This window comes from Hypanus sabinus, unplaced genomic scaffold (assembly GCF_030144855.1).
Source record: "Hypanus sabinus isolate sHypSab1 unplaced genomic scaffold, sHypSab1.hap1 scaffold_385, whole genome shotgun sequence".
NCBI classification, from domain to species: Eukaryota; Metazoa; Chordata; class Chondrichthyes; order Myliobatiformes; family Dasyatidae; genus Hypanus; species Hypanus sabinus.
Genome location: NW_026781275.1, coordinates 272,331 through 287,718, shown reverse-complemented (window position 1 = coordinate 287,718; position 15,388 = coordinate 272,331). Strand labels below are relative to the sequence as shown.

At 49.4% G+C, this 15,388-nt stretch overlaps 1 protein-coding gene across 5 annotated transcripts in view; it reads left to right on the top strand.

The window, feature by feature from the left end:
- Window positions 1–15,388, top strand: part of LOC132388710 (ribonuclease inhibitor-like) — a 104,959-nt gene that overhangs the window by 62,874 nt on the left and 26,697 nt on the right. The window contains exons 1-3 of one of the 5 annotated variants that reach the window (XM_059961091.1): window positions 6,986–7,571; window positions 7,653–7,748; window positions 15,067–15,300. The exons of the other annotated variants lie outside the window; for them this stretch is intronic. Coding sequence (XP_059817074.1) covers window positions 7,161–7,571; window positions 7,653–7,748; window positions 15,067–15,300 — 741 coding nt within the window. The 5' untranslated portion in view covers window positions 6,986–7,160. Of the gene's footprint in view, window positions 1–6,985; window positions 7,572–7,652; window positions 7,749–15,066; window positions 15,301–15,388 lie in introns of those variants that run through there. 5 annotated transcript variants of the gene reach the window in all.

Sequence of the window (15,388 nt, the reverse complement as noted above, 5' to 3'; positions counted from 1 at the left end):
CTATTAAAAAAAACACCCAGTAGAGTTTCTGACCCCTTCCTGTTTCTAATTTACACCCACAGAGACGCCGTAGACAATCCCTCCATGACGTCCTCCTTTTCTGCAGCTGTGACCATCTCTGATCAGCAGTACCATGTCCCCACCTCTTTTGCCTCCCTCCCTGTCTTTTCTGAAACATCTAAAGCCTGGCACTCGAAGTAACCATTCCTGTCCCTGAGCCATCCAAGTCTCTGTAATGGCCACAACATCATAGCTGCAAGTGCTGATCCAGGCTCTGAGCTCATCACTTTGTTCATAATACTCCTTGAATTAAAATAGACACATCTGAAACCCTGGCTCTGAGTACATCCCTTCTCTATCACCTGCCTATCCTCCCTCTCACACTGTCTACAGGCTTTCTCTATTTGTGAGCTAACTGCCCCTTACTCCGTCTCTTCAGTTTGGTCCCAATCCCCCAACGATTCTAGTTGAGACTAGCCTCAGCAAACCTCCCTGCCAGGATATTGATCCCCCTTAGATTCAAGTGCAACCTGTCCTTTTTGTACAGGTCACTTGTGTCCCAAAAGAGGTCCAAATGATCCAGAAATCTGAATCCCTGCCCCCCCTCCCCCGCTCCAATTCCTCAGCCATGCATTTATCCTCCACCTCACTCTATTCCTGCACAGGCAGTAATCCCGAGATGACTATCTTTGAGGTCCTGCTTCTCAACTTCCTTCCAACCTCCCTGTAGTTTTCAGAACCTCCTCCCTTTTCCTACCATTGTCATTGTTACCCTTGTGTACTACGACCTATGGCTGATCACGCTAGAGGTAGGAAACATGTTCCCAATGTTGTGGGAGTTCAGAACAAGAGGCCACAGTTTAAGAATAAGGGGTAGGCCATTCAGAACGGAGTTGAGGAAAACCTTTTTGACCCAGAGAGTGGTGGATCTGTGGAATGCTCTGCCTCAGAAGGCAGTGGAGGCCAATTCTCTGGATGCTTTCAAGAACGAGTTAGATAGAGCTCTTAAAGATAGTGGAGTCAAGGGATATGGGGAGAGGGCAGGAACGGGGTACTGACTGTGGATGATCAGCCATGATCACAGTGAATGGCGGTGCTGGCTCGAAGGGCCGAATGGCCTACTGCTGCACCTATTCTCTATTATCTCCCTCCCACTTCAGAATATCGTGAACGTGATCAGAAACATCCTGGACCCTGGCACCTGGGAGGCAAACTCCCATCCGTGTTTCTTTCCTGCGTCCACAGAATCGCCTGACTAGAGAGTCCCCTATCACCGCTGCCGTCCTCTTCAGTTCCCTCCCCTTCTGAGCCACAGGGTCGGACTCTGTGCCAGAGGCACGGCCACTGTTGCTTCCCCAGGGTAGGCCGTCCCTCCAACAGTACTCAAACAGGAGTACTTATTGTTGAGGAGGAACAGACACTAGAGGTGCCTCTAGTATCTGACTCTTGCCCTTCCCTCTCCTGACTGTTACCCACTTGTCTGTGTCCGGAGACCCTGGTGTGACCCCTTGCCAATAGCTCCTCTCTGTCACCTCCTCACTCTCCCTGACCAGGCAAAGGTCATCGAGCCTCATCTCCAGTTCCCTAACCCGGACCCTAAGGAGCCGCAGCTCGACGTGCCTGGCGCAGGTGTGGCCGTCCGGGATTTCACTCATCTCATATCCAGAACAGAACACCGGCCTCACAGACATACTTCCTGTTTCTAATCTTCTCAAGTAACTGCCTCGCCTCAACCTGTTACCGCCTAAGCCTCGATGAGCCAAAGCCCTCCAACTCTGACTCCCTCTACTCTGTCGCCCGCTCTATAAAGTTGTCTTCCTTTTAAATCCTTCCCGCTGGTCTAACTTGCTGACGTCCATGCGCTTGCGCAGTTGTGCCTCGATCAGATCTGGTGTGATTAAATATCGGTGAAAACCCTGGGTAATATTTGTCCGTGAGTGTTGTTGAAACGTTAACGTCAGTCCCTGTTACTGACACTGTTGTCTAATCTGTGTGTTTTCTCTTTATTCATTCATCTGTTTCAGACTGAGGGGGAATCAGTTCAGTTCAGATGGAGAGAAACGGCTGAAATCGCTGGAGGGAACCAGACCCGGACTGAGAGTGATCTTCTGAACATCCCACTGTGTGTACATCACCACCCCCTGGGGTCGGAACATTTCCCTCCCATTTCCCACCCTCCCCTTTCAACCCGAACATCCCAGCTGGAACTGAGCAAGTCTCTTGTGATGACGTTGGAGGCCCTGCCCTGGGACCTGTGAATCGGCCGCTCGGTCCCAGCGTGGTGCTTCCATTGGATGTCCATGACTGGATGTTGCCCGGTGCGCGGGCGGGACAGTCTCACTCAGTGTCCCTCGGACTGGGCTGATCTCGGGAGGGAATCTCTGGGGGTGAAGCAGCAGAGTGAACTGGGACTGGAACCGTCACTGCACCCTGTTCGGTAGCTGGCGATGGAAGGAGTGAGTCGACTGGGCCAATAAATGATCAGCAATCTCTGTCGTGTGTTATAGTTTGATAAGTAGCAATGTCCCAAATGATGAATGACAGCGATCCACAGGGCTGGTTACACAGGGGATCAGCAGGATTAATGTGTTACTGAACGTTCTGCAGGAATTCTGTCCCATACACTATTCATCATCATGATGTGTCGTATGATGTGGGCGATCGTGGTCTTTCATCTGTCTTTAATCTCTTGTTCTTATTCTTCTCCCCATCTCTGACCCTGAATCTTCTTGGCAAGATTTTTCTTCAGGGGTGGTTTGCCCTCCTTCGGGGCAGTGTCTTTACAAGATGGGTGACCCCAGGCGTTATCGATACTCTTCAGAGATTGTCTGCCTGGGGTCAGTGGTTGCATAATCAGGACTTGTGAGATGTTCTGGCTGCTCATACGGCTTCACGTGACCCTGATCGGGGGCTGAGCAGGTGCTACACCTTACCCAAGGGTGACCAGCAGGCGAGCAGAGGGAGGGAGTACCTTACACCTCCTTTGGTAGAGATGAATCTCCAACCCCCTCCCAAAACACAATTAGACCAGGCTTTTATTTTACAGTTTAATATGCAGAGACTATCGTGTGATGTTACTGAACTCAATAAATAGTTGTTATTTTTGAATGTGTGCCTGAGACTTCATGGCTTGGGAAGAAAATACTCGATTAATCACTTAGCTCACTTGACTGATGTTCGGGGAGTGAACTGGGAGATACTGGAGTGTTCAGTGAGCGATGGTGGACATCGTTACCATCTCAGTGTGAGCTGAGGTGTAAAACCGGACAGTTCCTCAGTGAGGATCCTGACTGATGTTCGGGGAGTGAACTGGGAGATACTGGAGTGGTCAGTGAGAGATGGTGGACATCGTTACCATCTCAGTGTGAGCTGAGGAGTAAAACCGGACAGTTCCTCAGTGAGGATCCTGACTGATGTTCGGGGAGTGAACTGGGAGACACTGGAGTGTTCAGTGAGCGATGGTGGACATCGTTACCATCTCAGTGTGAGCTGAGGTGTAAAACCGGACAGTTCCTCAGTGAGGGTCCTGACTGATGTTCGGGGAGTGAACTGGGAGATACTGGAGTGTTCAGTGAGCGATGGTGGACATCGTTACCATCTCAGTGTGAGCTGAGGTGTCAAACCGGACAGTTCCTCAGTGAGGATCCTGACTGATGTTCGGGGAGTGAACTGGGAGACACTGGAGTGTTCAGTGAGCGATGGTGGACATCGTTACCATCTCACTGTGAGCTGAGGTGTCAAACCGGACAGTTCCTCAGTGAGGGTCCTGACTGATGTTCGGGGAGTGAACTGGGAGATACTGGAGTGTTCAGTGAGCGATGGTGGACATCGTTACCATCTCAGTGTGAGCTGAGGTGTAAAACCGGACAGTTCCTCAGTGAGGATCCTGACTGATGTTCGGGGAGTGAACTGGGAGATACTGGAGTGTTCAGTGAGCGATGGTGGACATCGTTACCATCTCAGTGTGAGCTGAGGTGTAAAACCGGACAGTTCCTCAGTGAGGATCCTGACTGATGTTCGGGGAGTGAACTGGGAGATACTGGAGTGTTCAGTGAGCGATGGTGGACATCGTTACCATCTCAGTGTGAGCTGAGGTGTAAAACCGGACAGTTCCTCAGTGAGGATCCTGACTGATGTTCGGGGAGTGAACTGGGAGATACTGGAGTGTTCAGTGAGCGATGGTGGACATCGTTACCATCTCAGTGTCAGCTGAGGTGTAAAACCGGACAGTTCCTCAGTGAGGATCCTGACTGATGTTCGGGGAGTGAACTGGGAGATACTGGAGTGTTCAGTGAGCGATGGTGGACATCGTTACCATCTCAGTGTGAGCTGAGGTGTAAAACCGGACAGTTCCTCAGTGAGGATCCTGACTGATGTTCGGGGAGTGAACTGGGAGATACTGGAGTGTTCAGTGAGCGATGGTGGACATCGTTACCATCTCAGTGTGGGTTAGGTGTAAAACCGGACAGTTCCTCAGTGAGGATCCTGACTGATGTTCGGGGAGTGAACTGGGAGATACTGGAGTGTTCAGTGAGCGATGGTGGACATCGTTACCATCTCAGTGTGAGCTGAGGTGTCAAACCGGACAGTTCCTCAGTGAGGATCCTGACTGATGTTCGGGGAGTGAACTGGGAGATACTGGAGTGTTCAGTGAGAGATGGTGGACATCGTTACCATCTCAGTGTGAGCTGTGGTGTAAAACCAGACAGTTCATCAGTGAGGATCCTGACTGATGTTCTGGGAGTGAACTGGGAGATACTGGAGTGTTCAGTGAGCGATGGTGGACATCGTTACCATCTCAGTGGGAGCTGAGGTGTAAAACCGGACAGTTCCTCAGTGAGGATCCTGACTGATGTTCGGGGAGTGAACTGGGAGATACTGGAGTGTTCAGTGAGCGATGGTGGACATCGTTACCATCTCAGTGTGAGCTGAGGTGTAAAGCCGGACAGTTCCTCAGTGAGGATCCTGACTGATGTTCGGATAGTGAACTGGGAGATACGGGAGTGTTCAGTGAGCGATGGTGGACATCGTTACCATCTCAGTGTGAGCTGAGGTGTAAAACCGGACAGTTCCTCAGTGAGGATCCTGACTGATGTTCGGGGAGTGAACTGGGAGATACTGGAGTGTTCAGTGAGCGATGGTGGACATCGTTACCATCTCAGTGTGAGCTGTGGTGTAAAACCGGACAGTTCCTCAGTGAGGATCCTGACTGATGTTCGGATAGTGAACTGGGAGATACTGGAGTGTTCAGTGAGCGATGGTGGACATCGTTACCATCTCAGTGGGAGCTGAGGTGTAAAACCGGACAGTTCCTCAGTGAGGATCCTGACTGATGTTCGGGGAGTGAACTGGGAGATACTGGAGTGTTCAGTGAACGATGGTGGACATCGTTACCATCTCAGTGTGAGCTGTGGTGTAAAACCGGACAGTTCCTCAGTGAGGATCCTGACTGATGTTCGGGGAGTGAACTGGGAGATACTGGAGTGTTCAGTGAGCGATGGTGGACATCGTTACCATCTCAGTGTGAGTGGAGGAGAGTTTCAGGGAGATTTCAGTCTGGTTATTTTACAGAGAGACCGTTCCGTGCTGGGACTGCACTGCCGGGTGGTGGGAGAGGACGATACAATTGGGGCATTTAAGGGACTCTCAGATCGACACATGGGTGGAAGAGAAATGGAGAGTTATGGGCTGTGTAGGAGGGAAGGTTCATACAGGTTAGCACCACATTGTGGGCCGAATGGCCTGCACCATTCGATGTTCACTGTGAGGCTTGGGTAGCTGTGACTGTTGGGGTACTGAGGGATCGGTGCTGGAGATCCCGGTCATTCACTCTGTTTCCCTGTGGATGCTGAAGATTTCCAGCAGCCCTCCTTTTGAATTAAACCTAAATCTTGTGCCTGGTTCCTCTCCCCTCAGACACTGTCCAGTCTGAGAGTTTCCGGCACCCGATGTCGTTATTTCAGACCTGAATCGTTCTCTCTGTGTCTCTGTTCACAGAGACTGTCCAGTCTGAGAGTTTCCAGCACCCGGTGTCGTTATTTCAGACCTGAATCGTTCTCTCTGTGTCTCTGTTCACAGAGACTGTCCAGTCTGAGAGTTTCCAGCACCCGATGTCGTTATTTCAGACCTGAATCGTTCTCTCTGTCTCTGTTCACAGACACTATCCAGTCTGAGAGTTTCCAGCACCCAGTGTTGTTATTTCAGACCTTATACAGTCATGGGCAGAACGTGGAGACTCCACACAGATAGCACCTGATATCAGGATGGAACCCACTTCCCCAGAGTGTGCGGCATGACTGGAGGTGTTTTTATCAGAGGAGTTGGTGTTTCTCGGGATGGTATGAAGGACCACGTGGTCCTCAGTCAATTCCAATAACCCCTGGAGATGTTCACTGGGCTTCAGGTGACCCCTCAGTAAATCAGAGTTAGTTCAGCCGCTGCACCATCCACCGTCCCGGACAGTCGTTCACCAGCTTCCCTGTCAGCCAGATAAACCGGCCTGGTGCTCGGCCCAGTGTGGTGGAACCGACTGATGATGGGTCTGTCTGGGTGGTGTTGGGAATCTGACCCAGTGTGTCTGCTGTCTGGGATGGGTGAAGGTCACGGGGACAGACAGAAGGGAACCATTTCCTCCTGTGGCCCAGACCAGAAGAAGGGAGAGCGAGACCTTCTATTGGAGACGGGCTGTACAGGGGTTAAGACAGGAAACTGAGCACTGGAGATCAGGGTTGCTTTCACGGAAAAGCCCATCCTGTCACACCCAGTCCTGGTTTCAGCACGGCCGGATCTCAGCAATCCCTCCTGTACCTCGCACTTTGTCATCCCCACATCTCCTGTTACATTGCAGCGTTTTTTTGAAAAGCACTCATCCTCAATAAATATTCAACCACCGTTCCCACAGCTGTTCTGAAACACGTTTCATTTCCCAGTATCAGACTGTCTCAGGCTCTGCATTCTTGGTTCATTCAGATTTATTTAATCCCTGCTCTTGGGGAAATTGGAAGCTGGGGACCCTTCCCCCTTGCAGTACAGCTGCTGTGATTAATATCCCTTCCTCAGTGGAGTTGCTGTGTGTTCAGTGGGCAAACTCTGTACTGCAGGAGTTCAGCAGGTCATCGAAAGTGAAAGTAATTTGAACCAGGAAGTGTTGTTTGTGTAAAATGGCTTTCGGACAGCAGGTAGAGAGTTTAACGGAGGAGGTACTTTGTCCCTTCTGCCTTGTTTTCTTCACCAATCCAGTTACCCTGGGCTGTGGACACAACTTCTGCCTCTCCTGTATCACACAGTGTTGGGAAAAGGAGGGGAGAAACTGCTGTCCGGAATGTAGACAGGAGTTTGCAGACAGATCCCTCAGGGTAAATCGGGCCCTGGCAAGTCTGGCTGAAAAAGTTCAAAAATTAAACCTGAATTGGAAAGAGACGGAGATGAGATCTCAGTGTGAGAAACATCGGGAGGAACTGAAGCTGTTTTGTGACACGGACAAGCAACTGGTCTGTGTGATTTGTAGAGACGCGAGGGAACACAGGTCTCACAGCTTCATGCCGATTGAAGAAGCTGCGGAGATTTACAAGGTAAATACGAACAGATTTTATCACCTGAATATTTATGGTATTCTTATTTTACCGACGTTTTGTTCTTGAACCCAATCCCAGTGTCAAGTTAAATCATCGTTCGAATCTCTGACAGAGAAGAAATCTGCCATCCAGGAGTTGGAACGGCGACAGAAACAGCAGATTTCTGGAGTGAGGGTGAGATCTGTTTCTAGTTTAATGGGTCTGTGTGGTTTATTGAGGCACCCAATTCACTCTCAGCATCAACTCCTCCCCCCACCCCCAGTGCAACACGTAGATGAAGAACACAGGCTATCACTGTGTACTTCCACTCCTTGCCCTGCACCTACCATCCGCACCAATCTTCACCCCCCACCTTCCACCAACTCCCCAGTCATCATGGACTCTCCTTCGGTACTGAGAAGGGCTCTGGGGAAACTCAGACACGGTCAGGCGGTCGGACCGGGTGGTGTGAGTCCCAAGGTCCTGAAGGAGTGTGCTGAGCAGCTGTGTGGAGTTCTCCAGCGTATTTTCAATCTGAGTCCCGGCCTGGGAAGAGTCACGTGTATAACCACATAACAATCACAGCACGGAAACAGGCCATCTTGGCCCTCCTAGTCCATGCCGAACCCTTAATCTCCCCTAGTCCCACCTACCCGCACTCAGCCCATAACCCTCCACTCCTTTCCTGTCCATATACCTATCCAATTTTACCTTAAATGGCACAACTGAACTGGCCTCTACTACTTCTACAGGAAGCTCATTCCACACAGCTACCACTCTCTGAGTAAAGAAATACCCCCTCGTGTTTCCCTTAAACTTCTGCCCCCTAACTCTCAAATCATGTCCTCCCGTTTGAATCTCCCCTACTCTCAATGGAAACAGCCTGTTCACGTCAACTCTATCTATCCCTCTCAAAATTTTAAATACCTCGATCAAATCCCCCCTCAACCTTCTACGCTCCAATGAATAGAGACCTAACTTGTTCAACCTTTTGTGTGGCCAAACAAAAGTCTTGAATGACCACCGTCCAGTGGCCGTGACCTCACACTTGATGAAGACTCTGGAGAGGCTGGTCCTCGCTCACCTCCGACCCCTGATCGGTTCAGATCTCGACCCTCTGCAGTTTGCCTACCGGGAGCACATTGGAGTCAACCATGCTGAATGGAGCCTACTCCCGTTTGGATATGCAGGGCAGCACTGTAAGGATCATGCTTTTTGATTTCTCAAGTGCCTTTAATACCGTACAGCCCTCGTTGCTGGGGGGACGGACTCCATTCAATGCAGGCTGGCACTTCCATTGTCTCCAGGATAATGGGCGACCTGACTGGAAGGTCCCAGTCTGTTCGGCTTCACAGCTGCGTGTCAGACACGGCCAAAAGCAACACGGGGGCCCCATGGGGCACCGTCATGGCTCCCTTCCTGTCTACCCTGTGTAGCCTGGACTGTGGATACAACACTTGACAAACTTGACAAATGGTGCAGGCTGAGTCATCTGCCGCTGGGCATCAGTGGGACAAAGGAGATGCTGCCGGACTTGAGGAAGCCCAACTCTGCACCGCTCCCCGTTACTATCGATGGCGAGGAGGCGAGGACCCGGGGGTTCACCTGGAGGGCAGGCTCGGGTGAAGTTCCAACACGGAGGGCCGGAGTCGCCTCTACTTCCCGAGGAGACTGGGATCCTCTGGAGTGTGCAGGCCTCTCCTTCACACGTTCTACCTGTCTGTTGTCGGCAGTACAATCTTTTCTGTGGTGCTGTTCTGCGGAAGTGGTGTCAACGTGGGTGATGCCAACTGGTTCAATACACTGATCAGAGTGTCTGGCTGTGTTATTGGAGTCAAACTGGACACAATGGAGGCTGTGCAAGAACGAAGGCCATCGTTGGACTGGACTGAGTCAGAGTGAGACGGGTTCGGCGTGAACAGAGGCGAGAGTAGGTTCCGGTAAGCTTTTGTTTTGTTGAGAGCAGAGAGAATGCCAGGCGGGATGTTGGAATGCCCCTCTTGCAGGATGTGGGAAGTCAGGGAGACCTCCGGTGTCCCTGACAACGACATCTGTGTAACCCCCATGGGTCGCCTCAGGCTCGCTCAGCTCGTTCTCGTCTCGGGGGAGCAGCCTTCGGCCCCACCAAACTGGGTAATCAGCTGGTGTGGATGCTGTGTGATGTCCCCGCCTCGCCAAAAAACAGACAGTACACCATATGCGATTAAATGAGTACAATTTATAAAGGTTACTATAACTAAGTGATTAATAACGATACAGTATATATGAAGAGAAAATTAAAGAAAAGGCGCCAAACTTATCAAAGTCCAAACCACTTCGTGCACAACCGTTGGAGCTCAATTACTGAAGTCTTCTGGCCACCATTCGATCCCCTCTGAACTCCTCGACTCGCAGCTCAGGACCCTCCGAGTGGTCAACCAAGCACATCTAGCTTCATTCCCCCTCCTCGGAGTACCTCCGGGCCTCGGACCCCCGCTTGGGGTCCGTTCCTTGCCCAGCTTACAGCATTGTGTCCTCTCTCTCGACCCCCTCGCGCCGATCTGCCCAAAAGCCCGTCAACAAAAGCTTACAGACTCAGAAGAAAGCACATTAATCCCCATTTGGTTTACAAAGGAATACAATTCTCGTTATCAGTAAATTTTAACCCAAACAAGCTTCCAGCACTCTCTCACAACAAAGAAGCATTCCTACTTTTAACAAAACAAAGAAGCCCTTTCCCAACAGTAACAAAGTAAAAAAGAAGAAACCCCCTTTACACCTGCAAGAAGTGCGTCCAGCTGCAGCTCCTAACAGACCACGTTAGGGAACTGGAGCAGGAGCTGGATGACCGCCGGATCATTCGGGAGAATGAGGAGTTTATAGATAGTAGCTACAGGGAGGCAGTTACGTCAAAGGAGCAGCACACAGGTAATTGGGTTACCATCAGGCGAGGGAAGGGGGAAGGGCAGGCAGAGCAGGGCTCCCCTGTGGCCATTCCCCTCAACAACGTATACCGATTTGGATACTGCTGGGGGGGACGGCTTACCTGGGACAAGCTGTGTCAGCTGGATCTCTGGCACTGAGTCTGGTTCTGCAGTGCAGAAGGGAGGGGGGATGAAGAGAGCGGTAGTGATAGGGGACTTGATAGTTAGAGGTACAGGTAGGAGGTTCTGTGGTTGTGATAGGGACACCCAGATGGTTTGTTGCCTCCCGGGTGCCAGGGTCAGGGATGTCTCTGAAATGGGAGGGTGATCAGCCAGATGTCGTGGTACACATCGGTACCAGTGACGTAGGAAGGAAGAGTGAGGAGGTCCTGAAGAGTGAGTATAGAGAGCGAGGTAGGAAGTTAAAAAGCAGGACCTCGAGGGTGGTAATCTCAGGCTTGCTAGCTGGGCCACGTGTCAGTGAGGGGAAGAACAGGACGCTCTGGAAGATGAACACGTGGCTGAGGAGCTGGTGTAGGGGGCAGGGTTTCAGATTTCAGGGTCATTGGCATCTCTTCTGGGGCAGGTGGGACCTGTACAAGAGAGACGGGTTACCCCTGACCAATATCCTCGCAGGGAGGTTTGTCAGTGGGGGATGGGAGCCAGAGTGGATAGTGGGGCAGGGGTGAAAATAAATGGTGTTAAAGGTTCATGCAAAGTCACAAATAGAAGGGTTGTGTGTGGTGGTAATAATCTTCTGAGGTGTGTCTGTTTCAATGTGAGGAGTATTGTGGGGAAGGCTGAAGAGCTGAGGGCGTGGATTGACACGTGGAATTATGACATTGTAGCTATTAGTGAAACTTGGCTACAGGAGGGGCTGGACTGGCAGCTCATTGTTCCAGGGTTCCGATGTTTCAGACGTGATAGAGGCAGAGGGATGAAGGGTCGGGGGTGGGCAGGGTGGCTTTGCTAGTCAGGGAAGATGTGCTGAGCAGTGCTCAGGCAGGACAGATTAGAGAGGGCTTGTCTACCGACGCCATATGGGTGGAGCTGAGAAACAGGAAAGGTATGACCACATTAATGGGGTTGTATTATAGACCACCCAATATCAGCGCGAATTGGAGGAGCAAATCTGCAGAGACTTAGCAGACAACTGCAGGAAACATAAAGTTGTGACAGTAGGGGATTTTAATTTTCCACATATTGATTGGGACTCCCATACTGTTAAAGGTCTAGATGGGTTAGAGTTTGTAAAATGTGTTCAGGAAAGATTTATATAGAGGTACCAACTAGAGAGGTTGGAATATTAGATCTCCTATTAGGAAACGAGTTAGGACAGGTGACGGAAGTGTGTGTAGGGGAACACTTTGGTTCCAGTGATCATAACACCATTAGTTTCAACGATCATGGATAAAGGTAGATCTGGTCCTCGGGTTAAAGTTCTAAACTGGAAAAGGGGCAACTTTGAAGAAATGAGAAAGGATCTAAAAAGCGTGGATTGGGACAGGTTGTTCTCTGGCAAGGATGTCGTTGGTAAGTGGGAGGCCTTCAAAGGAGAAATTGTGAGAGTGCAGAGTCTGTATGTTCTTGTTAGGATTAAAGGCAAAATGAATAAGAACAAGGAACCTTGGTTCTCTAGGGATATTAGAACTCTGATAAAGAAGAAGAGAGAGATGAATGACATGTATAGGAAACAGGGAGAAAATAAGGTACTTGAGGAATATAAAAAGTGCAAAAAATACTGAAGAAAGAAATCAGGAGGGCTAAAAGAAGACATGAGGTAGCCTTGGCAGTCAGGGTGAAGGATAATCCAAAGAGCTTCTACAGGTATGTTAAGAGCAAAAGGATAGTAAGGGATAAAATTGGTCCTCTTGAAGATCCGAGTGGTCGCCTATGTATGGAACCAAAAGAAATGTGGGAAATCTTAAATGGTTTTTTTTGCATCTGTATTTACTAAGGAAACTGGCATGGAGTCAATGGAAATAAGGAAAACAGGTAGCGAGGTGATGGAACCTATGCAGAATGAAGAGGGGGAGGTGCTTGCTATCTTGAGGCAAATCAGAGTAGATAAATCCCCAGGACCTGACAGGGTATTCCCTCGGACCTTGAAGGAGACTGGTGATGAAATTGCAGGGGCCCTGGCCGATATGTTTAAAATGTCGGTATCTACGAGATACTGTCCTCCTACGGGAGAATTGGAGGATTGCTCATGTTGTTTCATTGTTTAAAAAAGGCTCTAAAAGTAGTCTGGGAATGTATAGGCTGGTAAATTTGACGTCGGTAGTAGGTAAATTATTGGAAGGAATACCAAGAGATAGGATCTACAAGTATTTAGATAGACAGGGACTTATTAGGGAGAGTCAACATGGCTTTGTGCGTGGTAGGTCATGTTTAACCAATCTATTAGAGTTTTTCGAGGAGGTTATAAGGAAAGTGGATGAAGGGAAGGCAGTGGATGTTGTCTACATGGATTTCAGTAAATCCTTTGACAGGGTCCCGTATGGGAGGTTAATTAGGAAGATTCAGTCATTAGGTATACATGGAGAGGTAGTAAATTGGATTAGACATTGGCTCAAAGGAAGAAGCCAGAGTGGTAGTGGAGGATTGCTACTCTGAGTGGAGGCCTGTGACTCGTGGTGTGCCACAGGGATCAGTGCTGGGTCCATTGTTATTTGTTATCGATATCAATGATCTGGATGATAATGTGATAAATTGGATCAGCAAATTTGCTAATGATACAAAGATTGGAGGTGTAGTGGACAGTGAGGAAGGTTTTCAAAGCTTGCAGAGGGATCTGGACCAGCTGGAAAAATGGCAGATGGAGTTTAATACAGACAAGTGTGAGGTATTGCACTTTGGAAGGAAGAACCAGGGTAGAACATTCCCATGCACCTGGGGGATCTCGGCTGGAGGGTACTGCATAGGGCAGTGCCCTGCAATAAGTTTTTCAGTTTGTACATGGACTTCCCACCCACATGCCACTTCTGCGGGCTGGAGGAGACCGTGTACCACATGTACATGGAGTGTGTGAGGCTGCAACCTCTTTTTGCATATTTGCGTGGGCTGCTTCTCGCCTTCTGGCTGCATTTTAGTCCCACCCTGTTTATATATGGTCATCCAGTAAGGAAGGGGGCATGGAGGGATGAGGATGTCCTAGTCAACTTGCTCCTGGGGCTGGCGAAATCCGCCATCCGTGGGTCTTGGAAACGTGGTGGGAGGATCTCCCCGGGCAGACTGCCTGGCAATGTTTAGGGGGTATGTTCGTGCCCGGGTAACTATTGAAAAGGAACACGCGCAGTCCACAACGGCCTTGGAGGAGTTTCGAGACCATTGGGCTCCGCGGGGTGTAAATGCCATCGTAGATAGGGATGGCAACATTCTGGTGTAATGTCTATTGTCTATTTGTAGTGCAGTAATTGTGTTTGCCACTGTTTTGTATATATTGTATAGCACCGAAATTTGTAATAAAGGATTTTGTAATAAAAAATTTTTTTTTAATGAAAAAAAAAGGTAAATGGTAGGGCACTGAGGAGTGCAGTAGAACAGAGGGATCTAGGAATACAGATACAATATTCCCTAAAAGTGGTGTCACGGGTAGACAGGGTAGTAAAGAGAGCTTTTGGTACATTGGCCTTTATAAATCAAAGTATTGAGTATAAGAGTTGGAATGTTATGGTGAGGTTGTATAAGGCATTGGTGAGGCCAAATTTGGAGTATTGTGTGGTCACCGAATCACAGGAAGGGTATTAATAAGGTTGAAAGAGTGCAGAGAAGGTTTACAAGGATGTTGCCGGGACTTGAGAAACTGAGTTACAGAGAAAGGTTGAATAGGTTAGGACTTTATTCCCTGGGGCGTAGAAGAATGAGGGGAGACTTAATAGAGGTGTATAAAATTATGATGGGTATAGATAGAGTGAATGCAAGCAGCCTTTTTCCACTGAGGCCAGGGGAGAGAAAAATACCAGAGGTCATGGGTTAAGGGGGAAGGGGGAAAAGTTTAAAGGGAACATTGGGGGAGTGCTTCTTCACACAGAGAGTGGTGGGAGTGTGGAATGAGCTGCCAGATGAAGTGGTGAATGCGGGCTCACTTTTGACATTGAAGAAAAACTTGGACAGGTACATGGATGAGAGATGTATGGAGGGATAAGGGCCGGGTGCAGGTCAGTGGGACTAGGCAGAGAAATGGTTCAGCATAGCCAAGAAGGGCCGAAAGGCCTGCTTCTGTGCTGTAATATTTTATGGTTCTATGGTACTATGGAAGGACCCCCCCGGAAAACCCCGGCAATTCTGGACAATGTTTCTCACCCTCTGCAAGACACCCTGGCTGAGCAGAGGCACGCTTTTGATAATAGACTGAGACAACCGTGCTGTGTGGGGTCATTCCTACCCCCAGCCATTAGGCTCTATAATGAGTCAGGGGAGTGATGACCCCCCTCCTGTTAGATTGTTAGAGATAACCTATTTTATTCTTTATTTCTCTTCTAATATTTGTATATCTTGCTCTTGTATTGCTCCGGTGACACTGGAATTTCCTTTGGGATCAATATCTATCCATCTATATAGTCTTCTTTATTGCAGGGTAACATCAACCACCACCTTTCATTTGACAGGAACAGTCACACAGTCTGCAGGCCAACGTCACATCTGAATTTGCTAAAATACACCAGGTTCTGGCTGAGAGAGAGCAGCGCCTACTGAGTGATCTCAGGGCAGAGGAGGAGAAGATTCTGAACACCATGGAGAAAAATCTTCAGGAGATTGAAGAGAATTTAACCTCTGTAGAGGAGAAACTCTCCAAGTTACAGGAACGGATGAATGAGGAAGACAGTGGGACGTTTCTGAAGGTGAGGGATTGTTGTTGAGTGAAAGCCCACAGTCTGTTCTGGAACAGACCTGCTCTTGTCACCAAACTAATAGATCAAGAGTCTCTCT